The sequence below is a fragment of the Babylonia areolata genome, chromosome 10 (assembly GCF_041734735.1).
Source record: "Babylonia areolata isolate BAREFJ2019XMU chromosome 10, ASM4173473v1, whole genome shotgun sequence".
In the NCBI taxonomy this organism is placed as follows: domain Eukaryota; kingdom Metazoa; phylum Mollusca; class Gastropoda; order Neogastropoda; family Buccinidae; genus Babylonia; species Babylonia areolata.
Genome location: NC_134885.1, coordinates 37,350,301 through 37,377,731, shown reverse-complemented (window position 1 = coordinate 37,377,731; position 27,431 = coordinate 37,350,301). Strand labels below are relative to the sequence as shown.

The 27,431-nt window shown below is 42.7% G+C and overlaps 2 protein-coding genes and 1 long non-coding RNA gene across 3 annotated transcripts in view; 2 read left to right on the top strand and 1 right to left on the bottom strand.

Moving 5' to 3' along the window:
* Positions 1-27,431, top strand: part of LOC143286631 (uncharacterized) — a 162,230-nt gene that overhangs the window by 18,022 nt on the left and 116,777 nt on the right. The window lies entirely within an intron of this gene.
* LOC143286977 (fatty-acid amide hydrolase 1-like) overlaps positions 4,045-27,431 on the top strand; it is a 46,864-nt gene continuing 23,477 nt past the window's right edge. The window contains exons 1-11 of the mRNA XM_076594968.1: positions 4,045-4,306; positions 6,814-6,946; positions 9,168-9,332; positions 10,064-10,177; positions 10,709-10,765; positions 15,774-15,866; positions 17,125-17,196; positions 18,008-18,069; positions 19,461-19,667; positions 25,333-25,373; positions 26,932-27,056. Coding sequence (XP_076451083.1) covers positions 6,857-6,946; positions 9,168-9,332; positions 10,064-10,177; positions 10,709-10,765; positions 15,774-15,866; positions 17,125-17,196; positions 18,008-18,069; positions 19,461-19,667; positions 25,333-25,373; positions 26,932-27,056 — 1,026 coding nt within the window. The 5' untranslated portion in view covers positions 4,045-4,306; positions 6,814-6,856. The remainder of the gene's footprint in view (positions 4,307-6,813; positions 6,947-9,167; positions 9,333-10,063; positions 10,178-10,708; positions 10,766-15,773; positions 15,867-17,124; positions 17,197-18,007; positions 18,070-19,460; positions 19,668-25,332; positions 25,374-26,931; positions 27,057-27,431) is intronic.
* LOC143286978 (uncharacterized) lies at positions 6,853-12,337 on the bottom strand. The gene is made up of 3 exons (XR_013055899.1): positions 12,241-12,337; positions 9,150-9,302; positions 6,853-6,963 (listed from the first exon to the last, which is right to left on the bottom strand). It is a non-coding gene; the product is annotated as an uncharacterized LOC143286978 (long non-coding RNA).

The following is a 27,431-nucleotide window of genomic DNA, read 5'->3' as shown; positions in this document are numbered from 1 at the left end:
GTTCAGTTCTCATTAGGAGGGGTGGGGTTGGGGGGTTGGGGGGTGATTCTGGCCTTATGCTCGTTTTACCCCCCCCCCCCTTCCCTTAGCCCTATGCCAGTTTCACCCCCCGCAGACCCGCCCCCCCCCCCTCACCCCCCCGCCCCCCCATTCTCGAGTCCCCCATGTTTCCAATTCTTCTATTACCAAAATCAGAGAAGTCTGAGTTAAGATACTCAAACATGTAAATCTCCATGATGCTTTTTCAAATGTTTTGTTGTTGGGTGAAGAAATTAAGCATTGTGTGATGTTATATGGAAATGATTTACTTCGGGTGGAATGGTATGTTTTCACGGTTTGAGTTTGTCAATTTGTTTGTTGTTGTTTTTTGTTTGTTGGTTGTTTTTTTGTGTGTGTGTGTTGGCGGTGTTGTTGTTGTTGTTCAAGTAGGATATATTCAAATGACCTATATACTTGAACTCAGTGAACTTGAGTACCAGTATCATTTTCACTATTATGTACGTCGTCATGCCTTCAGTTCTGCACCTTATGTTTCATTTATCATGTACTCTTTCTTATCCTATTTATGTATTTGATTTACCTATTTAAGTACTTAAGTTAAACTTGATATATGTGCATAATCAAAACTGGAAAAAAAAAAAAAAAATCAGAGCCGGAAGCCGAGAAGCGGGCCCGCAGAATCCCTCACCCCCACCCCCAATGAGAACTGAATATTTCAAGTGGTTGCTACTCTTCTCTGATTTTGGTATTTGAAGAATTGGAGTCAGAATTCAGTGGATTAGGGTGGGGGTGGGGTTAAAACGGGCACAGGGCCAGAATCACTGCCCCCCCCCCCCCCCCCCCCCCCCCCCCCCCCCCCCCCGCCCCCTTATGAGAACTGAACATTAGGTGGAGATTGTGGTGGGTGTGGGTAAACGACGGGCATAGGGCCACAGTCACTCATCCGCCCTTCCCTTATGGAAACTGAACATTGGGTGGAGATTGTATGTCATGGGTACAAGGCCATAATCAATTCACTTCTATTCTCTGACCTTAAAAGAAGAAATGGGCATACGGGGCCAGAATCACCCCCCTCCCCCATGACAGGCTGAGCAATTGGTCGCTTCTCTTTTCTGATTTTGGTAATAGAAGAATTGGAAGCAAAGGAGGAAGGGCCGGGGGTTAAATCGGGCGTAGTTCCACTGAGGAATTATTCCCATCGCTTTTCTGATCATAGTATGAGTTGGAGGGGGTGGTGGTGTTAAAACAGGCATAGGGTGGGAGGTCGGGAGGTTAGTTTCAACGTTGTTTTTTAGTTCACTTGGTAGCGACCTTTCTATTGGCACAGATGATTTTGATAATTTCCGTTCGAAAGCTGTACTGACTTTGTTGTTGTCAAATTGTGGTGACCTCTTAACCCCTCAAGCACCACCCCCCCACCTTCCCCCCCTCGCCCCCCCCCCCCACACACACACACACGAGCGCTCGATCCCGTCACTTCCATGAAAAAACAACGAAAAAAACAAACACTGAACAAACAAAAAAACCAACAACAATAATAAAAACAACTTGCCAACAAAAAACAAAACAAAAAACAAAAAAGCTTTAAAGTAAAGTCAACGTTACAAATGTTCATAAAAGATGTCAAACAGGCATATGTTGTAGACAAGTGAGTAGTGGACCATAACAAATTCGGTGCGAAATGGGCACTGCTGTTCAGTACAAGATCATATAAGAAGCCACAGTGGAATTAATATGTTCTTGAATATGTATTGTTCTGCCTACATTAATGTGCTGTTGTAGAATTGTCAATAGAACACCATCAAGTTACTGATGTCTTCACCTGATAATGCATAATCAAGTGCGTAAATTTTGTATCTGTAAACCTCTACTACTGACCTGAAAAACAAAGACAAAAACAACTACAAACAAAACCACCCAAGAAAACAAGAACCCACTTTGCACGTGTGTCTCAACACGCGCGCGACTTCGATCTTCTTCGTTCGAGGATGCGATTCCCACCATGGTTCATTGGTATGCAGGAGAGCCCGGCGGGGCTTTTTACAAGTGAGACCGTAATCCCCGCCACTCAGTGCATGATGTCGCATATCACGTGACATACCGCCGGGCGTCAGTGAATGGCCGCGATGTCGACACGATTACATTGGTGTAACAGTTTTAGGTGCTACTACTTCAGTCAGGTCCCCCAGACAAAAATGCATCTTCTCCACCAAGCCGAAAAGCGGGGGCAACAATTAAAGGCGCAACAAATATGTATCCCATGTCAAGTTAGGACGTTCGCGGGTACCGGTATATCACTGAATCGTGAAATTGATTCACGCATGTTGTTTAGGTCCAGTTCTTCGCAGATGTCAGTTTCGGGGATGGCCGCTTGACGGAAGCGCGGCAATACTTCAGTATTGCTAAAACAACAGCCAATGAATACCGCGCACACGCGCGTGCGTCAGTGCACTACACACACACACACACACACACACACACACACACACACACACACACACACACTGACACAATACACACCGGCACTGCACACCGTGGCACTCAGGACAACTGAACACACACACACACACACACACACACACACACACACACACTGGCGACTGGGAACGGAAAGAACTTTATCCGCCCGGCACATCCAATGACAAATGAAATGAAGACTGAGAGAGAGAGAGAGAGAGAGAGAGAGAGAGAGAGAGAGAGAGAGAGAGAGAGAGAGAGAGAGAGAGAGAGAGGACAAGACAAGACAAGATAACATTCTTCATTTCGAGGATAACAGATAAGCACCGGTGTGCTTTTTTTCAGTACATCCAATCCCCACCCTGAATAGGGTCTACACTGTTATAAATAAAATCAAAGCATGGTGTTAGTAGAAATGCATAAAACAGGAGAAAAAAAAGTGAATAGGAAAAAAAGAGAAGAAACACACACACACACACACACACACACACACACACACACACACACACACACACACACACACATGATATACAGCCAGGCACAAGCATGGTGTTGGTAAAATGCAGACTGAGAAACAACTGAACAAAATGAAACAAACATACACAACACACACCGCACCACAGACCACTGAGAATGGGGGATGGAGAGTGAGGGAGGTTCTCAGTAAACCATACACAGGTGACAAACAGTATCATTAAAATGAACTATTTCCATAACATATTATGGCATAAGGTGGGAAAGGTGATGTTTTTTTTTTAAGGTGGTTGGGCAATGGTGTTGTTTGATTGTTTCTGGAAGTGAGTTCCATCGGGTGGCGCCTGAGAAAACCAGACTGGATTTGAATAAGTCAATTCTTGGGTTAGGGATGTGGATTTTGGGGGTCGGGGGGAGGGGTTCCTTGATGAATTTACAGAAAATTCAGTTGTCTATTAATGTTGGTGGTGCATTACCTGTCATAATCTTTTGCATTATGATTCCTTAATATTGTACTCTATCTGAATCTACGGATCAGTGGGAGAATATTTGCTGGAGAGAGAGAGAGAGAGAGAGAGAGAGAGAGAGAGAGAGAGAGCCTCGGAGAGAGAGAGAGAGAGAGAGAGAGAGAGTAATTGGCTCAGTGGAGATGTTTTTTTTTTTTTTTTTTTTTTTTCCCCTCAACTGAATATTTCAATGACAGAACGTCAGTGACCAGATCGGTGGCCGAGTCAATATTTCGCCTCTGGGTTAAAAAAAAAAAGGACAATAATAAAAAAGAAAAGAAAAATGAAAAGAAAAGATTTTCAGTGAGACTATGCCATTTATCAAACAAATCACGTTATCAAGAGGATGATCACCGAGGTACATATCAGTGTAACATAATCCGGCTGTATTTGATTCGTTTTCAGTCCACTTGCGCATCGGTCTGACTGCCTGCATACGTTTTTACATGCATTTTCAGCTGCATTCTCCAATTAGTTTCGAGAGAGACTACAAACAATGCTTGCCCCACGTTTCACTTTTTGTTGTTGTTTGTTTTGTTTTGTAATTGTCCCTCATTCTTACTCAGAGATCACCCAGTGTACCGCCTGCTAAGACTCAGTATTTCAGGGATTATATTAGCCAAAGGTCTCTCGTGTGCTCAGTTAAAATTGGGACACACATTAAGCCCCACCACTTACAGAACTACCCCGGACACTTCTGTCGTTCGTTAATGCGAGAATTAAGTGTCCGGGTGTCAGTTCTGGAAGGGTAGGGGAACCGCAATTCTTACAAGCCCTAAAGGCAAATAACTCGATACCTATCACGCCGGGTGTCTTTCTCCTGACAGCGGAAAGAATCATCCAGTGAGAGGAGATTTAAACCGGTGCATGTGAGTACACAATAGATCGACTAAGCACAGTCGGACCTTTTCCTTTTCCCCATTCGATAGGAGGCAAACTTTGCTTAGAAAAGAAATAGATCTTTTGCAACTGAGTGAGTGCATTCAGCTCAAAGCTGGGCTGCCGCGATCTTATTCTTAGCAGCACTAACTTTGCCCTGGGTCAAGTTCACGGAATTTGCGTAGACTCCAGTCCACAACGCTGAGCAAATTACTTGGCGCTGCAAAGGTCGAAACATGCAGCCCAGCCTGTGAGATATTAATGTCTATGGCCAGCTGGGTCACGGCCCACTGATCTAAAATTAGACCATCCCCCCCCCCCCTTTTTTTTTTTTTTTTTTTATAGATCAGTGGTCACCGCCCACTAAGATACATCTATTTACATGTCACCGCCTCACTTGAACCGAACTTTGGCCTTGTGTGGGTCAAGGTCGAGGCGTAGTCCAGTGACCCCCATTTGGGTACATAGAAAAAACGAGAAGAAAGGAACGAAAAGGCAAACAAAACACAGTGACAATGTGCGTGGCAAGATTGCATAGTGTATGATTAACAGATATCTAAATGAAGCAATGCACAGTTTACACTTATCTGTACAGATAAACATCTGTTTTAAAATGACACCAACTGCATGAAACTATGCGCAGTCTGAGAGTGAGAAGACGAGAGAGTGACAGAGATTGACATTCGCTTACAGTTACAGTAGTGCCAGCAGCAAAGTCAGAGCTGTGTGATCAATGGTTTCTCCACAGCAATGGGAATCCATTTGTAGCCTAGTCTTCTGTGAAGGACTATGACTCAAAGTCATACTAGGAGGCAAGACTGCACTGGCTCTCAGTGCTGCAGCCTTTGGGGCTAGTTGGCCTTGGGGAGCATTCCAACACAAACTGTTCCAAAGCCCTTTTGACTGAGAAAGTTGGAATTCTAGCTCCGGTTCTGATTGTCATAGATAGAAGTTAATTACAGGGAATAATATTGATAGAGAAAGAAATATCCACAGATTAAAGGATGGTGCATTTTTTGTTTTATTGCATCAGTGTCTTGGCAGATGAAAGGATAATATGAATGTTTTCTTTTACAGTTGATTGCATTGTGTCTTGGTAGAAATCCCTGAAATGTAGGCCTACTGCCATACACAGCACAGTTTTGCATGATCTTCAAAGCATCAGTGAAAAACAAGGCAGTGGACTGCCTCTCAGAAAAGGTCCATCACCCTTTTGTGTAATGAATGAAACAGTGATATGGCCAGGTCTTGTTGGGTAGGGATTGGATTGACAAATACTGGCTGAACACATTCATTGTTTTTAAAGGAGAGCCAACAGATTTCTGTGCTTACATTGTAACAGATGTGAGTTATTGAAACTATGAAATAGGGGAGAGAATAGTAGAAGGCCCAGACTTTATGTGGAAAGAGAGAAATCAAAAAGCATGTGCAGCAGTACCAGATTACCAATACAAAATTTGTTACCAGATATTGAACATTCCAGCAAGTGGTTAGCTTATGTAAGTGTGATTATTGGGAAAAAAAAGGTTATAGATGTATACTTATCCCTCGATATACACATGTGTGTGTGCTTACAGGATAGGTTCATACGACTTTCATATTCACATGTACAATTATATTTCTGTCTCTATTCATTGACATCTATTCATTGAGATTTCCTACATAGCAATATAGGCATGCTTGCATTTGTGTCATTCTGTTCACAATGCCCAGAACTCTCTGCATCTACATACTGGCACTTTATTCATATGTGTATGTACATCTCTTATATATAGGTGCATACACAGATTCCTTTCCATTACTGATTATGCACACTTACCCATTTACTTGGGTATATCTGTGCACGCTATACGTGTGCTTATACATTTCCCTAGATCTTCTTCTCTCCATTACATATAATGCTTCTTTTCCTTGATCTTCTCATCAGCACATGTGGTACTTACTTCCCTTGATCTTCTTTTGACCAGCACACATAATACTTATTTCCCTTGATCTTCATCATGCCAGCAGTCAACTTTTTGTAAACTGTATACTAAAAATAAGCATAAGGAGCCTGTGGCACACTGGGTACCTCCTCTAGTCTTAGTTACATGTCGTGATAATATTGAAGTACACGTTTATGCCAAGAAAATGATGTGACCAGCATTTGGAAATTTCCACATCTGAATCAGTTCCATAGAACTGAATAGTGGTACAGCACTTAAGGCATTGTCCAACACACACAGTGTCTCATGACTGGATGATACCAGTTACAGTATAAATCAGACCTTCCAGTCCCATGCAATGTGTTGGCCTTGAGTTTTCTCCGCTATGTATGTAGTTTATACTCTGTTGATGCACATAAAAATGACATACCTAATTTCATATTTGGTGTCATATACTGTACCATGTCAAACTGATGCAAACTAGGCCTATCGGTTTGCTCTGCTTGGCCAAACTCCTTCTTTCTGTCAGAACTTTTCCAGAAACACTGTGTGGGCTGTTGTGCTTTCAACAGCTCATCCAGCGTGCAGCAGCAGCAGCAGAAGAAGAGGACGACAATGTGGATGCATATGCATGGTCATGGTCACCAGCTGGTTGGCCGAGTCTACGATTATCTTGAGAACATCCAGCCTGGTCTGGCACGCAAGGTGGAGTATTTTGAATTCTGAATACAGAAACTTTGATGTCAGTCATACAGAATATAACATGATTATAATTGGAGGAAAATAAATGCATGTAAAAAAAATATGTTAAAAATTTACTTTACAAAGAGACATTTTTAAGGTGGGGGAGAATTTGAAACATTGAAAGGGAGCGCTAACAAAAACTAGTGTCTGATGTGTGTAAACAGACAAATGACTTTTTCCCTTGATATAATTGTAGAAACAACATGTTTGCTTTCAGTTCCAGTTTCTTCTTCTTCTTCTTCTGCATTCACTCGTATGCACACGAGTGGGCTTTTACGTGTATGACCGTTTTTACCCCGCCATGTAGGCGGCCATACTCCGTTTTCGGGGGTGTGCATGCTGGGTATGTTCTTGTTTCCATAACCCACCAAACACTGACATGGATTACAGGATCTTTAACATGCGTATTTGATCTTCTGCTTGCATATACACACAAAGGGGGTTCAGGCACTAGCAGGTCTGCACATATGTTGACCTGGGAGATCGTATAAATCTCCACCCTTTACCCACCAGGCGCCGTCACCGTGATTCGAACCCGGGACCCTCAGATTGAAAGTCCAACGCTTTAACCACTCGGCTATTGCACCCGTCGTTCCAGTTTCTCAAGGAGGTGTCACTGTGTCGGCACAAATCCATATTTGGTACACCACATCTGCTTGGCAGATACCTGACCAGCAGCATAATCCAACTGGCTTAGGCTTTGAGTGATTGCGTACATTATTTGCCTGCCTATCAGAGTGGATTTCTTCTAGAGGAGTTCGCCAGAGGGCAACCCTTTTATTGCCAAGGGTTCTTTTTCATTGCACAAAGTGCATGCTGCACAGAGGGCCTCGTCTTATTGTCTCATGCAAATGACTAGATGCTCTGTTTGATTTTCCAGTTAAATTTAGGAGAAAGAGCGAGACTACATGTCTAACCCAGACCCTCGCGTTCACTCTGTGTGTGTTGATATCCTAGTCATAGTCGGAGGGGGAGGGGGTTGGGGGGGCCTGGGGGTGGGGGGGATAGTACATACAGAGGTACAAACATAAATCGAAAATCAAACACAGATACAGTAGAATTTAGGATACATACATGAGCATTTCAATACAAAAACTTTTGCACACTCACATGTGCACACGCATGCACACATGTGCGCGCGCGTATGTTTGAACAGAAGCTGTATTTTATATGTGGATGGGACTGATGACTAGATCTTCAGGTAAATGGTTGTTGACTGCACAATTCTATTTAATCATACTGGATTTGTTCAAGAGACAGGGCATTGACTGCTTTGGGGAAAAAGCTGTTGGCAAAGCTATCGTTTTTGTTTTTTTTATTTCATTTTTTTTATACAGCAAATGTTGTGTAGTATAAATGGATCAGTCCATACGCTTTGACACATCCTTGAAACTGAAACTGAAAGAAAAATGTACTGAAATAATTCACATTTCATAAATCTGAAGTCAAGACAAAAGTCTTTTTTTTTAATTTTTTTTTGACACACTTCATTGAAACTGACACTGACTTTGGACACTTATCTATACCTGTCTCAAATGGACATGTGTTCGGAGGAATGGTCACCACTGGCACGTTGTATTACCTGGCTGTGTGATGGTGTTGCTACTACTGGTCATGGCAGGTTAGGAAGGAGCAAGGCCAATGACAATGATAACGACAAAGGTTGTTGTTGTTTTTTTTACTAGGCCTCTGGCCCATAGCAAAGGAGTGGAGCATGAAAAAAAAAAAAAAAAAATCAGTAATGAATCACACAGTATGAACAATAATACTTTCATCAGTGCACATGCAGACATGCAGGCATACTTTCACTCCTCCCTTTATTCCCTTTTTCTTTCCCCTCTCTCTCTCTCTCTCTCTCTCTCTCACACACACACACACTCACACACACACACAATCACACACACACTCACACACACACACTCACACACACAAACACACACTCGCAAACACACACACACACTCACACACACACACACTCACACACACACACACACACACACACACACACACACACACACACACACACTCACTCACTCACTCACTCACTCACACACACACACACACACACACACACACACGTGCATGTGCACACTTGCCACACAGATCCAGCAACACCCGTGATATGCATGCGCTTGAAGGATGAATTAAATGAAATGTAAGGTACCCTGTCTGAAACGAGCAGGTGTTTGGAGGAGTGGTCACCACCAGCGCGGTGTTCTACCTGGCCGTGCGGGGTTGTCGCTACTACCGGTCGTGGCAGGTGGGGAAGGAGCGAGGTCAGTCGGCCAGGGACGCCTGTCAGACCCTCAGGGACTACCTGGCGGAGAAGGAACAGGAGGAGGGGCCTGTCAGTGTGGAGTCGTGACGTTGTTTTTGTGTCGTGTGTGTGGTTTTGTTTAGAAGTTATGAAATGTTGACCTGTGTGTGTGTTGTCGTATCAGGATGAGCCCGAGTGAAGACGTTACTGTTGTTTGCTATTCACTTCTCGTCTGAGCATTGTGTTGTCATGGTCTCCATATACACGGATCTAATCATTAGCAACGTGAGTTACGTCCCTTCATACATATTATCCTACGTGTGTGTGTGTGTGTGTGTGTGTGTGTGTGTGTGTGTGTTTGACTCACTGACTCTATGAGAGAGACACCTTGACATTTATTCTGTTATATTTTAAGTTTGTAGATCGGTGCTCTCATTCTTTTAATCTGTAGTGATATTGGTACTCTCATTCTTTTAATTTGCACTGACTGAAACAACCCAAAAATGGAAGAATTGACTGTTGGTGAGATTTAATATTATCACTACAAACTATTTCTTGATTTACTTACATTTTTATATTTTTGAAATTATTATTTCAGTGTGTATATTTGCACACATGCATCATAATTCATATACAATTTTTATATTTGATGCACACTTGTTAAGTGCATTTGATCTGCTGTGAACTGTCTCATCAGATAATAACATTTAGGCTGTTATTAACAACCTCGTAGAAAAATAAAAGGCAGGAAAGAAGAAAGAAAGAAAGAAAGGAAGGAAGAAAGGAAGGAAGGAAGAAAGATTTGGGGATTTTATTGACAGGTGAACCGAGAGAAGGAGGCGATGATTGTCTCCCTTGATGCCAAGCAGTTGAAAGAGAAACTGTGGAGAGGAGAGCTGAAAGTGCTGGAAGTGCTGAGAGCTTACCAGAGAAAGGTATTATTGTGTGTGTGTGTGTGTGTGTGTGTGTGTGTGTGTGTGTGTGTGTGTGTGAGTATAATAGTGTGTGTGTGTGTGTGTGAGTATAATAGTGTGTGGTGTGTGTGTGTGTGTGTGTGTGTGTTGGTGTAAGAGAGAGAGAGAGAGAGAGAGAGAGTGTGTGTGTGTGTGTGTTTGCATTTTTGTGTGTGTTTGTGTTTGCTTGTGTATGTGTGTGTGTGTGTACGCGCAAGTACACATGCATGTTTGTGTGTGTGTGTGTACAAGTGCGCGTGCATGTTTGTGTGTGTGTGTGTGTGTATGTTTTTGTGTGTGTGTGTGTGTACCAGTGCGCGTTTGTGTGTGTGTGTGTGTGCTCAAGTGCGGTTGCGTGAAAGAGAGTGTGTGTGTGTTTTTGTGTGTGTCCCTTTATGAAGCAACACAACAGACAGCATAGTCGTCTGCATTTGGAGATCTAGATGATGATATAAATTTTTGCATGAACGCGTTACTGGTCTATTAAGAAATGTGCACTTTGTGTGTGTGAAGGCTCTGGAAGTCAACGATGAGCTGAACTGCATCACAGAACCCATATTTGAAGCTGAGGTAAATGTGTTGTGTTTGTGCTTTGAGAAGACATGATAAAAATTCAAGTCAGACCTGCTAAACTGATTAATTTATTGAAAAATACCAAAAAACAAAACTTGTTTTGAGTTATTGTCATATACATTAGGCCTGAAGATGTGTTTGGCAATTTGATTTAATATCTGTTGAAGTCAGACAGTCATAATATAGACAGGGAAAATTTTCAACTTTGACAGATCTATATTGTAATTGTAAAATATCATCTATATTGTAATCATAAGAAGAAGTAAATGTAAAATAATGAGAGGGATGTAAATTGATGTGGGCTGCTTATAATGCTGTTTCCAGGAAGCAGTTTTTGGTTTGACAAACAGTTGTTTGTGATGGTGAGCTCTGGCATTTTCTGTTTTGTTGTTGATAAGTAGAAATTACACATGAGCCATGAAAACTTTCGCTCTTGTTTGAGAGTATATTTCTGAACCTTGTTCGTACCACATGTATTGTTAAATACACTGAGAGCCGCAGGGAAAGCGCTATATGAATGCACATTAATGTCATGGATATGATGATGATGATGATCTTCATTATTATTGTTGCTGCCATTATTTCTTGTTGTTGTTAAATGTTGTTCTGCAGTGATGGCGTTGGTTTGCTGAGACATTATCACACTTTTCTTTTTTTCTTTTTTTTTGGTTTCCGTTCCATCATCTGCACTATGTCAGTAGCATTGCTTCCACGTTGTTCATTCGTAGTGCCCCGTACATAGGCACACCCAGGTTCATTTATCACAGTCATACAAGATGAATCCTTTATCAACATATGTGTTTTTATTTTCGTTACAAAAAAAAAAAAAAAAAAAAAAAAAAAAATTGCATCCAGTCCTTGAAGCTGAGCGTTGATCTGTTTTTTGTGTTTTTTAAACGGATTCTTGACCTGTTGCCTGCCTAACTACAATGAAATGAAATCAATGCGGCATGAAACTGAAGAGCAGTTAGTACACTCTGTGAATGTATAATTTGTGTCATTGATACTGCTGATCTAACGTCATGCTTTTTTTTTTTCTTTTGCTGCCCCATCATCAGCACTGTTTTAGTGGCATTGATTCCATGCCGCTCATTCCGAGGCCCCCATACACAGCCACACCAAAGTTCATCTGTCACAGTCCAAGCATCAGCAGTCCTTAGGGAACCACTGATGTTAGGTCGCCAGGAGGCCACAAACCAGAAGAGACTCTGCACTGCTGCTGAGTCACTTTAGTGGTGTTCAGTAGTGACTGTTCTGATTTAATGTACACTAAGCCCCCTGCTGATGACAAAAATAGCTTTAATTACACATACTTAAGGTGGACCACGGCATAGGTTTTTCACCAAAAATCATTAAAAAACGTGTTTTGGGATTATACTTGTATTTGGTCAAACAATGTCTCTTCTTTGCATTTCTGTCAACCATTTTGCTCAATTTGACCGATTTCATTGCAAATAAAATCATTTTCTGACCTGGGTGTGTGTGAAGTTTGAGCGAATGTGACAAAAAACTCGAAGTTTGCATCGATTTGGACAGCCTGGTGCTCGCGATCTGGTTCGGAAACCCCATCTTGTTTGGTATCAGTGTGAAGGTCATTCACCGGTCTGTCTTCTCATTGCAATTTCCTGTGGAAAATTCCACTCACGGAAACACACGAAGAGCAAATCCGAAGGAACCCGAGAGGCATTTTTTAGGGGTTGTGGCTGAGTCGAGGTTTCTGATTGGCTTGTCGGAGTAAAAAAATAGCCCATTGGCCCAATCGGTCATGTGACTTTTTCCAAGATGGCGTCTGTTTTCATCACGGTTTCAATCGACACACCAGTTGCCTAAGATTTTGATCGAAATTTTCTACTAAAAGTCACGGACAATGCCAAGACACGCTGGAAAGAAGTTTAGGACTGTCTTTGCATTCGGCAAAAAGAAGAGAAAGCGAAAGATTACAACACAAGCTGAAAAAAAGTCTGCCGAAACAGCGACCGACTTAGCGGTGCCTTCGACATCGACCGGCGTCAGTGAAAGCAAGTCGCTTCTCAGTTCGAAGAGAAAATTGGACGTTTTCACCTGAAAACATGTGTGTACGGGTGACAGTGACTCCAGTTCAGACGAAGAACCACCGTCAAAAAAAAGTGCATCAGTTCCCGAAGTACAACTTCGCTCGGGACAGCCACAGTCCTCACAGAACATCATCGTTGATGTGTCAACATTGGACTGCTTGGTGTCGTCAGTTCATTGTGGAAAATGCATATCAAAGGTTTGTGGAAAATAATATAATAGTCTACAGATATATAATATTTAATAAATATAATATAGTATTCTATTTTATTTCATGAGTTTTTGTTTTGTTTCATAGCAAAAAAAAAAAAAAGAAAGAAAAAAAGCCATCTGAATACCTTTCTTCTTCTTTTTTTGTGAGCCCATTGATTTACTTCTTTCTCTTTTTTTTCATTTTTTTTTCAAGTTCTTTGATTTTTGTTTTCAGAGGCAGTTTTTATTTTTCTCAAGTATTGAAATACTTTTCCAAGTAATATTTCTGTGGATTTTTACTGAGTCTGACATACTGTCAGTGTGTGTGTATGTGTGTGTGTGTAAAAAAAACTGTCAGTCTGAGTCTCTTTATTCTCTCTCTTTCTCTCTCTCTCTCATTCTTTCTCTTGTACCTTCAGTTCTCACACATTTGATTTTTTTTTCAGGTCTCTGTATTTGAAGATGAGACAAAGAGGATGGGGTCAGCATGCAGTCTGGAGGTGAGGTGTGTTTCCTGTGGCGCTGTGATTCCAGGGACACAGACCATGACATCGCTGAAGACGGGGACTGTCTTCACAGGTTTTGACATCAACCGTCGCCTTGTTGCTGCTGCTTCTGCAACTGGGATTGGCTACACCCAGCTATGCCGTTTTTTTGGTATGGTGAATATGCCACGACCCATGCACCAAAAACATGGCTTCACTACCAAAAAAAATATAGTGAGGGTGCAAGCAGAGCAGCCAGCACACACCTGCAGGATGCAGCTCACCATGTGCGGGAAGCCTATGCAGAGATGGGTCTAGGTCAGCCATCAGATGATGCAGCAAAACAAAAGAGGAAAAAAATTGAAACGGTGAGACGTCAGGAACGTGAACATCGACGGGCAGATGAGGGAGAAGTATACGCCCCAGGAGCATTTTGAACAATCAAGTAACTGTAAAAAACTCTCTCTCACCACTTAGTGATATTGGCCAAGTGCTATTTTCCTGTGTATTATTTTTTTAGTGTGTAACTATGGGTTGCAGTTTGTGAGTTCTCAACACAATCTTTGAAGGTGTTTTTCTCAAAAGTTGAATTTCTGCTGCAGGTGCGTCAGTGGCCCACGTGTAACAATTGATACAGTAAAAATATTATCATAAAATTAGGCACACTGATGTAAAAATGTGTGCTGAGTGCAATGAACATAGTTAGAACTCTCTACCTTTAGTAGTTTTTTTCATAGCAAGTGACTAAAGCATACAAACGTGAATGCATAATTTTATGCGTTTTTGACAAGACAGAGAACAATGCTTGTGGACAATGGGCATCTGCTTTTGTGATCATTGCACTAAATGATGTCAAAACAAACTGTGGAAATGATGAGAATCATTATGTAATGCATGTGTTCAGTGCTGCAAATGGGCCAAATAACCGTGTGTATTTTTATGATAAAATTATCATATCTTCATATCTGTTTGACTTATAATCTTCAAACTTAGCACAGATGTCTATATTAACATCCTGAGTATGTGTACCAAATTTCATACAAATATCTTTAGTAGTTCCTGAGAAACAAAAATTAGCTAAAAATGACGCAGTGGTGCACCTTAACCGTGACCCACTAGTGCAGACTCCGGCACCTTAGTTGCGGAGCCAGGCTGAGCATCTCCCACAGAGTGGAGACCACCACCAGGTCCCCCCCTAACCCCCTGCCCGCCCCTGCCCCCCTCCCCTCCCCCAACGACAGTGCCATCAAAAGTAAACCAATTCCAAGAGGAAGAAGTGTGGACTAAGACTGGTAATCGACCTTCAGACCTGTAAGCTCTGTCTCAACTCAGCGAGGTGACAGCCCTTACACTGACAGGCATGCTCTTCAGCTGGAGTTAAGGGTTAAAGTTGTGTGTGTGTGTGTGTGTGTGTGTGTGTGTGTGTGTAGTAGTAGTAGTAGTAGTAGTAGTAGTAGTCTTCAGTTTAACGTCTTCCACTTTAAGTGATATTAGACGGGGGAAAAAAAAAGAAAAAAAAAGGGGTGGGGGGTGGGGAGTGGAGGGGGGGGGGGGCGTGGTGGAGGGAACGGTATTGGGCAGAGGGTGAAAAATGGTGTGTGTGTATGTGTGTGTGCGCGTGTATGCGCATATGTGTGTGTGTGTGTGTGTGTGGTGGGGAAAGATAGAGCACTGGAAAAAATAAAGCATTAAAAACGGGAGACATAGGCACAATATAGAAGGAAACGCTAACATCAAACAACTGTAACAACTATAACAAATGCCCAGTTGGACTATGCAGCAAACCTTCTGCAATAGCAGATAGCATCTTGAAATTGTCAAAAATACATTCAAAAGAATTTTCCGAGAAGTTTGGTAAAAAACGATTTCAGACTCTGACATTCAAAGAGTATGTGTTTTCTAGAAATAGATTCTCCACATATGCATTTAACATCTCTGCTGAACTTTGTTATAAAAGCGTTCAGCTTTATCGTGTGTGTGTGTGTGTGTGTGTGTGTGTGTGTGTGTGTGTGTGTGTGTGTGTTTTCCTTGCTGCCCCTTCTTCTTCACCGTTTCAGTGGCATTGCTACCATGCCACTCAGTCCAAGTCCCACACACACAGCCACACCCAGGGTTGTCTGTCACAGTCCCAGCATCGGCAGTCCACAGGGAACTGTTGATGTTAGGTCGCCAGGAGGCCACACATCAGAGGAGACTCTGCACTGCTGATGAGTCACTTTGGTGGTGTTCAGTAGTGGGTTTTAAAAAATTTTTTTTATAATTTTTAATTTTTGCAGGCAATGGCTGTGGACCTGGACTTGCTGAAGCCGAATCAGCGAGGACCTCTGCATGGAGTCCCTGTTAGCCTGAAGGATACCTTGAATGTTGAGGTGAGGTGCTGTGTGTGGATGACAGCGTGGTGATTGAGGTGTGGATGATTGTGTGATGATTGAGGTATGATGTTTGAGGTGTGGATGATAGTGTAGTCATTGAGGTGTGGATGACAGTGTGATGATTGAGGTGTGGATTATTGGGTGATGATTGAGGTGTGGATTATTTTGTTATAATTGAGGTGTGGATGGTAGTGAGTTGAGACACCGTATGGATTTTTGTGTGATGATTGAGGTGAGACGCTCTGTTTGAAAAGATATCTTAGTGATTTAGGTGTGGATTATTGGGTGATGATATAATGATTATGGTGTGGATGACCATGTAATGATTAAGGTGTGACAGTGTGATGATTAAGGTGTGGATGACAGTGTGGTGATTGAGGTGTGGATGATAGCATAATTCTGATGTGGATGATTGTGTGATGATGCGTGGATGATTGTGTGATGATTGAGATGTGGATGATAGTGTGATGATTGAGGTGTGGATTATGGTGTGATGATTGAGGTGTGGATGATGGTGTGATGATTGAGGTGTTGATGATGGTGTGATGACTGAGGTGTGGATGATGGTGTGATGATTGAGGTGTGGATGATTGTGTGATGATTGAGGTGTGGATGATTGGGTGATGATTGAGGTGTGGATGATTGGGTGATGATTGAGGTGTGATAGTGTGATGATGGAGTGTGATGATTAAGGTGTGGATGATTGTGTGATGATTGAGGTGTGGATGATGGTGTGATGATTGAGGTGTGGATGATGGTGTGATGATTGAGGTGTGGATGATGGTGTGATGATTGAGGTGTGGATGATTGTGTGATGATTGAGGTGTGGATGATAGTGTGATGATTAAGGTGTGGATGATTGTGTGATGATTGAGGTGTGGATGATTGTGTGATGATTGAGGTGTGGATGGTAGTGGTGTGATGATTGAGGTGTGGATGATTGTGTGATGATTGAGGTGTGGATGATTTTTCTGTCTTTTCATCTGACGAAATAGGCCAAATAACAGACATGACTGCACTCTAAAAAAAATGCTATTTTGCTTTTCCAGAATTCACATTTGCTTTCCTTTCACATGAAAGCACATTTTTCTGGCATCATTATCGGCCAAAGATCTGTAACATAAGAACTGGTGCATGCATCAGAGGAAATTCAGTTAGTTTGCTTTTCTTTATCATTGTTATCAGTGTATTGTGTCAGTTGTAATATCTTGCAAAATCTGTGATGTTGGAAACTGAATGTGAGTATTTTTGGCAGGGGTACGACAATCATGCTGGATTCGCTGTCCTTGTGGACAAGCCAGCAGAAAAAGATGCTGATATTGTGCAGGTCAGTGTGTGTGTGTGTGTGTGTGTGTGTGTGTGTGTGTGTGTGTGTGTGTGTGTGTGTGTTTGTGTGTGTGTGTGTGTGTGTGTGTGTTTGTGTGTGTGTGTGTACTCAAGTACCTCCATTTTTTTTGGCAGTCATTGTGTATCTGCTCTGAGTGGGGTGAACTCACAAATCTTTTGAACTGATCTGAAATGAATTGAAATTATATGATGTGCTTGCACGGAAGTGTGTTTTTGTGTGAGCTGATGCATATGTGCTTGTGAAAATAAAATTTTGTCAAACTATTTGTAAATGTCTATAGTTGAACAAACAGTGGAGAGGGAAAATCACTTGGGAAAATCAGCCCCTTCCTATCTCTGTGGCTGCCATCACCTCTACACTCCATCTCGCTCACTACGATCAGCTTCGGATCCACTCTGTTTACGCATACCCAGATTCAAACTCTCGAATGTTGGCCGCCGTTCTTTTTTTTAAATTATATTTTTTTGAATATATTTAAATAATTTATTTTATTTTATTTATTTATTTGTTCCTTTTTTTTTATAATTGGAATGAACTTCCTCTTTCGCTTCGTCAAGTCTCCACACTCAGCTCTTTCAAGTCTGGCCTTAAAACCCACCTCTTCCCTAAATAGCCTCCCTTGCCTGCCCTTCCTTGTCTTTAGTTTCTATAGTTTTAGAGTTATGCATGCGTGTGAATGACTGGTGCGAAAGCGCTTTGATTTGTCTCTGCACAAGATTCAGCGCTATATAAGTACCATTATTACTATTATTATTATTATTATTACTTGTTGGCTGTTCATGTTGTGCAGCTTTTGAAGGGTCTTGGAGCGGTACCGTTTGTTCGCACCAACTTTCCACAAGGCTTGATGACGTAAGTCCAAATTTCAGTCATTTGTCTCCTTCCGACAGGCGCAGTAGCCGAGTGGTTAAAGCGTTGGACTTTCAATCTGAGGGTCCCGGGTTTGAATCTCGGTAACGGCGCCTGGTGGGTAAAGGGTGGAGATTTTTCTGATCTCCCAGGTCAACATATGTGCAGACCTGCTAGTGCCTGACCCCCCTTCGTGTGTATATGCAAGCAGAAGATCAAATACGCACGTTAAAGATCCTGTAATCCATGTCAGCGTTCGGTGGGTTATGGAAACAAGAACATACCCAGCATGCACACTCCCAAAAACGGAGTATGGCTGCCTACATGGCGGAGTAAAAACGGTCATACACATAAAAGCCCACTCGTGTACATACGAGTGAACGTGGGAGTTGCAGCCCACGAACGCAGAAGAAGAAGAAGAAGAGTCTCCTTCCAAAATCTCCACAGTATCCAGTGCATGTTTGTAGAAGAAGAAAAACGGAAGAAGAAAAAACAACAACACATAAACTGCAAGCGAAGGGAACTAACTACTGAAGTGTTTCCAGTTCTGTCCCCTCATGTCAATTTCCAGGAAACACTGGTCAGTTTCAGCATGGTTTCTTTGTTTTTTTCCTGCATCTGTTTGGCAGGGGAACCTGCCGAGGCTGAAAACTAGTGAGGTTCAAATCGAATCGAATCAAATCAAATCAAATCAGAAACACTTTACAAATCAACTTGTGCAATCACAGGCTCATTGTAGACACCAACATGAAATGGACATGTGCATCATAAAAGACATTAAAACTAGTCAAATTAAGATTTCACAGTAGCTGACGATAGACCTAAACAAACCACATACACACACACACACACACACATGCGTGCATGCGCGCATATTGCACAACAAATGTATACAAATAAAAGTAGAATAATGATAATAAAAATATTCTAGCTTTTAAATTGTATATATTTGAATGCACACACTCACACACACACCACACACACACACACACACATGCACACACACGTTAAGACGATGAGGTATTGTACAACAATATAAACAACTAAAAAGATCCAAGAACTAAATTGTATATATAAGTAGAACACACACACACACACACATTAAGACAATAAGGTATTGCACAACAATGTAAACAAATAAAGACATCCAGCAAATAAATCATATATATATATAAGTAAAATACACACACACACACACACGTATGGACGCACATATGCACAAACACACACACACACACACACATGTATGGACGCACATATGCACACACACACACACACACACAAACGCACACACACACACACAGCATATATCAGGCCAATAAATTCTGTGAATTAACATTCAGATAATGATTAATAGGTTGAGTACGTTAAACTTCTTTGTTCCATTTGAACAGGTTCGCGTGTTCCAATCCCATGTACGGACGAACGGGAAACCCACACGACACCAGCCGGACTCCCGGAGGATCATCTGGAGGGGAGGGGGCGCTACTAGGAGGGGGCGGCTCCGTCATTGGCATCGGCTCCGACATTGGCGGCAGCATCCGCATCCCTTGCCAGTTTTGTGGGGTGTACGGTTTGAAACCCACAGTGGACAGGATTGGGTGAGTGGATGGCTGGTTTGTGGTTGGGTGATGATAATCATAATGATAACGGTTTGATGGGTTGCATGTGTTCATGTGATGGGTGCAATAGCCAAGTGGTTAAAGTGTTGGACTTTCTTCTTCTTCTGCGTTCACTCGTATGTACACGAGTGGGCTTTTACATGTATGACCCTTTTTACCCTGCCATGTAGGCAGCCATACTCCGTTTTCGGGGGTGTGCATGCTGGGTATGTTCTTGTTTCCATAACCCACCAAACGCTGACATGGATTACAGGATCTTTAACGTGCGTATTTGATCTTCTGCTTGTATATACACACGAAGGGGGTTCAGGCACTAGCAGGTCTGCACATATGTTGACCTGGGAGATCGTAAAAATCTCCACCCTTTACCCACCAGGCGCCGTCACCGTGATTCGAACCTGGGACCCTCAGATTGACAGTCCAACGCTTTAACCACTCGGCTATTGCGCCCGTCTGTTGGACTTTCAATCTGAGGGTCCCGGGTTTGAATCTCAGTAACAGCGCCTGGTGGAGATTCTCCCAGGTCAACATATATGCAGACCTGCTTGTACCTGAACCCCATTTGTGTGTATACTCGAGCAGAAGATTAAATATGTATGTTAAAGATCCTGTAATCCATGTCGGCATTTGATAGGTTATGGAAACAAGAACATACCCATCATGCACAACCCTGAAAATGGAGTACAGCTGCCTACATGGTAGGGTAAATAAACAAAGCGGTCATACACGTAAAGTGTTGCATGTTTGAGTGTGAATGTGTGTGTACCTGAAATCTAATTGAATGACACAGGAAACGAATGATGAGCACCTAGTGGCAGCCATCAGTCGGCTCTAGCCAGGTAGGCAGCCTGTTGTGCAAATGACCCTGTGTTTGTAAAGTGCTTAGAGCTTGGTCTCCGACTGAGGAAAGGTGCTATACAAGTATTCACATCAATCTTCATTGATTCATTCATAAAGTAACTATTTAAACGTGCACTACCTTCATGATGCTAAAGTCCTTTTTTCTCCCACCCTGCTCATTCTGAGTCCCCAATACACAGCCTCACCTGGGTTTGTCTGTCGCGGTCCCAGCTTCCAGATATTATTTTATATGATATGTGATTTCATGCGCATTTGATTCAAGCATTTGAAAATGTGCTCTTGAGCTTGATAAAAAAAAAAGGAAAGAAAAGAAAAGAAAAGAAAAAAATGATTGTCGGTTCAGAAGTGGAGAAAAAACGAACAACAACAAAAAAATGCAGAGAATCAGCTCCATACCTGCTTCAAAAACCGACTAACCTTTTGAGGCCACATACAGGTACGTTCACGGTCTGCAGAGTTTGAAGCTTGGGTGCTGGGTTTGAATCTCAGTCATGGTGCCAGATGGGTTAGATATGGAGGATTTTCTGATATCCAAGGTCAACAGACCTGCTGGTACCTGAACCCCCTTCATGTATACATGCATGCAGAAGATCAAATGCCCAAGTTGAAGATCCTGTAATCCATGTCAGCATTTGGTGGATTGTTGGAACAAGAGAAAGGTGGCAGAAAGGTTGGGACACTCTTAATAATAATAATAATAATAATGGTATTTATATAGCGCTGGAGCTTGTGCAGAGACAAATCAAAGCGCTTTCGCACCAGTCATTCACACGCATGCATAACTCTAAAACTGTAGAAACTAAAGACAAGGAAGGGCAGGCAAGGGAGGCTATTTAGGGAAGAGGTGGGTTTTAAGGCCAGACTTGAAAGAGCTGAGTGTGGAGACTTGACGAAGCGAAAGAGGAAGTTCATTCCAATCGCAAGGTCCAGAAACAGAGAAAGAACGGCGGCCAACAGTCGAGTGTTTGAATCTGGGTATGCGTAAACAGAGTGGATCCGAAGCCGATCGTAGTGAGCGAGATGGAGTGTAGAGGTGTCTGTGAGGGTCTGGGCTTGGTTCCCTCTCTTGTCCGTTCTCCCGCGTTTGGCAGGAAAAATCAAACTGAGCGTCTAGTCATTCAGATGAAAATTTAACCCTTTGAGCCCTGAGTTCCTGAGCAATTTTTACCCTTCTGCCTGAGCTCCTGAGCCAAAATTTGCAAATAATTGGTATTAAACCCTTTGAGCCCTGACCACCGCTTTAACAGTGGCAGAGAAAAATGGTTGAGCGGTGCGTAAAATTCTTGAAGCATGCAGAGTCTCAACCTGGCCCGTCAGGGCTGAAATGAGGGACAAAACGTGCGAGAAAACAACTGTACACAACGCAGCAAGTAATTGATATGCTTGATGATTTATCGGAAGTAGAGTATGACAATGATTACTTTGATAGTGAGGTGGAATTCGAATTGGATGATTTTGCTACAGATAGTGATGTTGAAAATGAATCTGAGCATGCAGAATCAGTTGATCAAAGGAAGCGTGTCAGGTTGAGACTCTGCACGCTTCATGGTAGAAATCGATCTTTTTTATCCAAAGCACATGCACAAAACACAGTGAAAAGGCGTGGCCATGTTGGTACTACGTTGGCTGACGTCAGAATATTACGTTTTTTCTGATTGGCTCTTCAATATAAGTCAACCAATAGCAAAACACGACACAAGTGTTTACGCACAGCTCAACCGGTGGCCAGGCATTATGCCACCCCTCCCCACCACTGGTAAAGCGGTGGTCAGGGTTCAAAAGGTTAAACCAAGGTCCCATGCTAAGCATGCACTTGTCGCACTGAAAAAGAACCCATGGCAACAAAAGGGTTGTCCTCTGGCAGAATTCTTGAGAAGAAATCCACTCAGATAGGTACACAAATATATATGTGCATATACTTAAGGCCTGACAGAGCGCACTGGGTTATGCTGCTGGTCAGGCATCTGCCTAGCAGATGTGGTGCAGCATATATGCATTAGTCTGAATGCAGTGACACCTCCTCGAGAAACTGAAACTGGAACAAGAACATGCCCAGCATGCACATCCCCGAAAACGGAGTATGTCTGTGTTGGAGTGATGGCCCAGAGGCAATGCATCCGCCTAGGAAGCGAGAGAATCTGAGCGCGCTGGTTCGAATCACAGCTCAGTCGCCGATGTTTTCTCCCCCTCCACTAGACCTTGAGTGGTGGTCTGGACGCTAGTCATTCGGATGAGACAATAAACCGAGGTCCCATGTGCACTTAGCGCATGTAAAAGAACCTATGGCAACAAAAGGGTTGTTCCTGGCTAAATTATGTAGAAAATCCACTTGGATAGGAAAAACAAATAAAACTGCACGCAGGAAAAAATGCGAAAAAAAAAGGGTGGCGCTGCAGTGTAGCGACGCGCTCTCCCTGGGGAGAGCAGCCCGAATTTCACACAGAGAAATATGTTGTGATAAAATGAAATACAAATACAAACACAAATACATGGGTGAAAATGGTCATACATGTAAAAGCCCATGTGTAGATACAGGTGAACGTGGGAAATGCTGACCACAAAGGCAACAGAAGAAGTTGATGAGGTGTGTTAGACGGGCGCAGTAGCCGAGTGGTTAAAGCGTTAGACTGTCAATCTGAGGGTCCCAGGTTCAAATCATGGTAACGGCGCCTAGTGGGTAAAGGGTGGAGATTTTTACGATCTCCCAGGTCAACATATGTGCAGACCTGCTAGTGCCTGAACCCCCTTCGTGTGTATATGCAAGCAGAAGATCAAATACGCACGTTAAAGATCCTGTAATCCCTGTCAGCGTTCGGTGGGTTATGGAAACAAGAACATACCCAGCATGCACACCCCTGAAAACGGAGTATGGCTGCCTACATGGTGGGGTAAAAATGGTCATACACGTAAAGTCCCACTCGTGTGCATACGAGTGAGCGTGGGAGATGCAGCCCACGAACGCAGAAGAAGGAGAAGTTGATGAGGTGTGCCGCCGATATGAAGGAAGTCAGGGAGTGGGTCTGGACACTGAAATCGATGTAAGGATACCTACTGTAAAGTTTGGTCTATTGAGCGCACTGGTATATAAGCTGCACCCACTAAATTTTGGAAAAAATTGAACTTTATACATACATAAGTCGCACTTATTTCCGGTACCGGATCACATACTGATACTACAGAAAAGCTGTCAATACTGTAGGTTATGAAATAAACACAAGCGGGTACAACAGAAAGAAAAGCAAGTGAAAATAATGCTAGTGCAAAGAAACAAAAACAAAAAAAAACAAAAACAAAACCCCAACGAAAATAAGAACCATAATTTAGGGATAGTCACATTTATTCAACGTCATCCTGCTCACTGAATCCACTGAAATCTTTGTCTTCAGTGTCCGAGCTGAAGAGAACCAGCACAACTTCCTCCGCCATCTTGTCACTGACTTCAGCCTCGCTTTCATTTCATGAACATGAAGGTGGAGGTCGCTGCTGGTTTGTCGCTTGCACTGTCGTCTGCTAGGTCGATCGCCTTCAATTTGAAGTCTGCATCATAGGCATAATGTTGCATTTTTGGCATGATGAGGGTGTACGCTTGAGCAGAGTAGAACTGAATGCTGATCTGAAGGCTTTAATGTGTGCGGATTTGATTTATAAAATGTGAACAGTTAGATCACTATCCTGAAGCTCATCCAAAAATTCATGGACAAATATGATTTTGGTGAGTTGAAGGGCAGCTAAGAATAGATGAGAACATGACACTCCCGGGATCGTTAAAACCTCAAATAAGCCGCATCATTGTATAAGCCGCAGAGGTTGAAGCTGTAGGAAAAAGTCACGGCTTATAGACTGAACTTTACGGTATATTGCACCTATCCTGACGGGCGCAATAGCCGAGTGGTTAAAGCGTTGGACTGTCAATCTGAGGGTCCCGGGTTCGAATCACGGTGATGGCGCCTGGTGGGTAAAGGATGGAGATTTTTCTGATCTCCCAGGTCAACATATGTGCAGACCTGCTAGTGCCTGAACCCCCTTCGTGTGTATATGCAAGCAGAAGATCAAATACGCACGTTAAAGATCCTGTAATCCATGTCAGCGTTCGGTGGGTTATGGAAACAAGAACATACCCAGCATGCACACCCCCGAAAACGGAGTATGGCTGCCTACATGGCGGGGTAAAAACGGTCATACACGTAAAAGACCACTCGTGTGCATACGAGTGAACGCAGAAGAAGAAGAAGAAGAAGAAGCATCTATCCTCAGTCAGAGACCAAACTCGAAGTGCTTTACAAACAGGGAATGATAGGCACAACAGGATGCCCACCTTGGGAGAGCCACCTGACAGCTGCCATCAGGTTCAGTTAGGTTTCAGTCACGCACACACAGACACTCACGCAGACATTTACATTCTATGTGTAGGACCTTTTTATTTGTTCACCCCACCATGCCGGGGATGAGCATGCTGGGTGTGTTCTTGTTTCCATAACCCACCGAACGCTAACATGGATTGTAGATTTTTTAACACATGTATTTGATCCTCTGCATTCACTCCCGAAAACGGAGTATGGCTGCCTACATGGTGGGGTAAAAACGGTCATACATGTAAAAGCCCACTCGTGTACATACAAGTGAACGCGGGAGTTGCAGCATGTGAATGCAGAAGAGAAGAATATCGTCTGCATTCAAAGGGCCATGTCACTAGAAACATGTCATGTTGTGTCTTGGTGCCATAGTGATGCATGTTTCAGCTGGACAGTGTTCTTTTATTTTGTTTTATTTTTTGACTTTTCAGAAACAAGGGACACACGCCTTTGGCATCGGGACAAATGTTGGGTAAGAGATGGCTGTTCATTGAAACCTTCAGATCAGTGACTTAGATTGTTGCCTGGTGTGAATCTTGCTGCTTTCAGAAATAGAGAGTACCTGCTTTTAGGAAGAGGGCAGAATCTTGATGAGTTTGCACTTTCACATGTGTGTGTGTGTGTGTGTGTGTGTGTGTGTGTGTTTATATATATATGTGTATTTGGTTAGCCCACCATAAAAAACAACAGCGTCCCCCCCAACCCCCAAAATAAAACCAAAAAAACCAGCACTGTACAATGTTTCTTCCAATCCCAGTACTAGGTCCACCTTGGTAAATGTCATTCATTATCACTCCTTTCCTGTTGCTTTGTGCTGTTTTTCTTGTCACTCCCACATTTTGGGAGGATAGGAGTTGGGACTGCAGAGATGCCAACTGGTACGATGTTGCCGTATTTTTTTTTACGCCTGATCGAGTGGGCTTTTATGTGTATGACCGTTTTTACCCTGCCATGTAGGCAGCCACACTCTGTTTTCGGGGGTGTGCATGCAGGGTATGTTCTTGTTTTCATTACCCACCGAACGCTGACATTGATTACTGGATCTTTAACGTGCGTATTTGATCTTCTGCTTGCATATACACATGAAGGGGGTTCAGGCACTAGCAGGTCTGCACATATGTTGACCTGGGAGATCGTAAAAATCTCCACCCTTTACCCACCAGGCGCCGTCACCGTGATTCGAACACGGGACTCTCAGATTGACAGTCCAACGCTTTAACCACTCGGCTACTGCGCCCGTCATTGAGTGGACCAGTCAGCTTAATTGTTTGCCCAAACAAGAGAGGATGTGGCTATATCAAGTTGTGACTGTGTTACAGCGTCTGTGCCTGGTGGATAAAGCTGTGCAGGTTTGCTGATGTGGCTCAGAGTCCCAGGTCTTCCTGCCATATTCAGAATGTTCCTTCAAAACTTCCTGATTGTTCCTACAAACACCGGAGAGGCGTTTGCATCTGTGGGACTGCAATATAAGGCAGCAGAAAAAAAACAAACCAGGGAGAGTGGGGGTGGGTGGGGGGTTGTGTTACACAAAGAAAGGAAGCGAAAGACTGTTAACAATTGTCATGTGATTTTCTCAAATGTGGATCTGCATACAGTCATTGTTCTCACTCTAGCTGAGTGTCTCAAAATGAATGGTAATAATAAGTGGATGTATATTATGCCTAATCAGATCATTTTCTGCTCTGAGCACTTTACAATATTATAGTAAAAAAAAACACCTCACAAACAAACAGAAACAACAATGCATCCATCAAAAGCTACCCCCCTGATTCTTGTAGTTTGTTGTAAAGAAACAAAGCAAGACAGGACAAATTTTGTATTAACAGTGTTATACAATAGATGAATCAAGTACATGAAATTATTTATTAACAGTGTTATACAATGGATGAATAAAGTACATGCTTTTAAGAAAAGATTCGACATTGTACACATGCATGGTTGGAACCATCACCTCCTTCACCACCTTTTCACAGGCGCCGTGTAAGTATCCGTATCAATCAAATCAAAGATGCCCCTTTTCGTGTGCGCAGTGCGGTTCTGTATGGGGCCGATGGCGAGGGACATGGACAGCCTGATCGTGCTGTCTCAGGAGCTGTTCACTCCCAGGATGCATCGCCTGGACCCTGCGGTGGCTCCCCTCCCCTTCAGGGACGAGGTGGGCGGCTTGTTCTGGGTTTGGCATGCCGGTCTGCAGATTGTTGGTTGGCGTCGTTGTTGTTCTTGTTGTTATCACTGTTTTCATTGTTATTGTTAGTATTGTTGTTGTTGTTGTTATTGTTGTATCGTTGTTGTTATTGTTGTTGTTGTATCGTTGTTATTGTTGTTGTTGTCATTGTTGTTGTTGTTACCACAATTTTCATTGTTGTTAGTATTATTGTTGTTGTTATTGTTGTATCGTTGTTGTTATTGTTGTTGTTGTTATATCATTGTTGTTGTTATCACTATTTTCATTGTTATTGTTAGTATTATTGTTGTTGTTGTTGTTGATTTTGTAATTGTTGTTGTTATTGTTGTTGTTATTACTACTGTT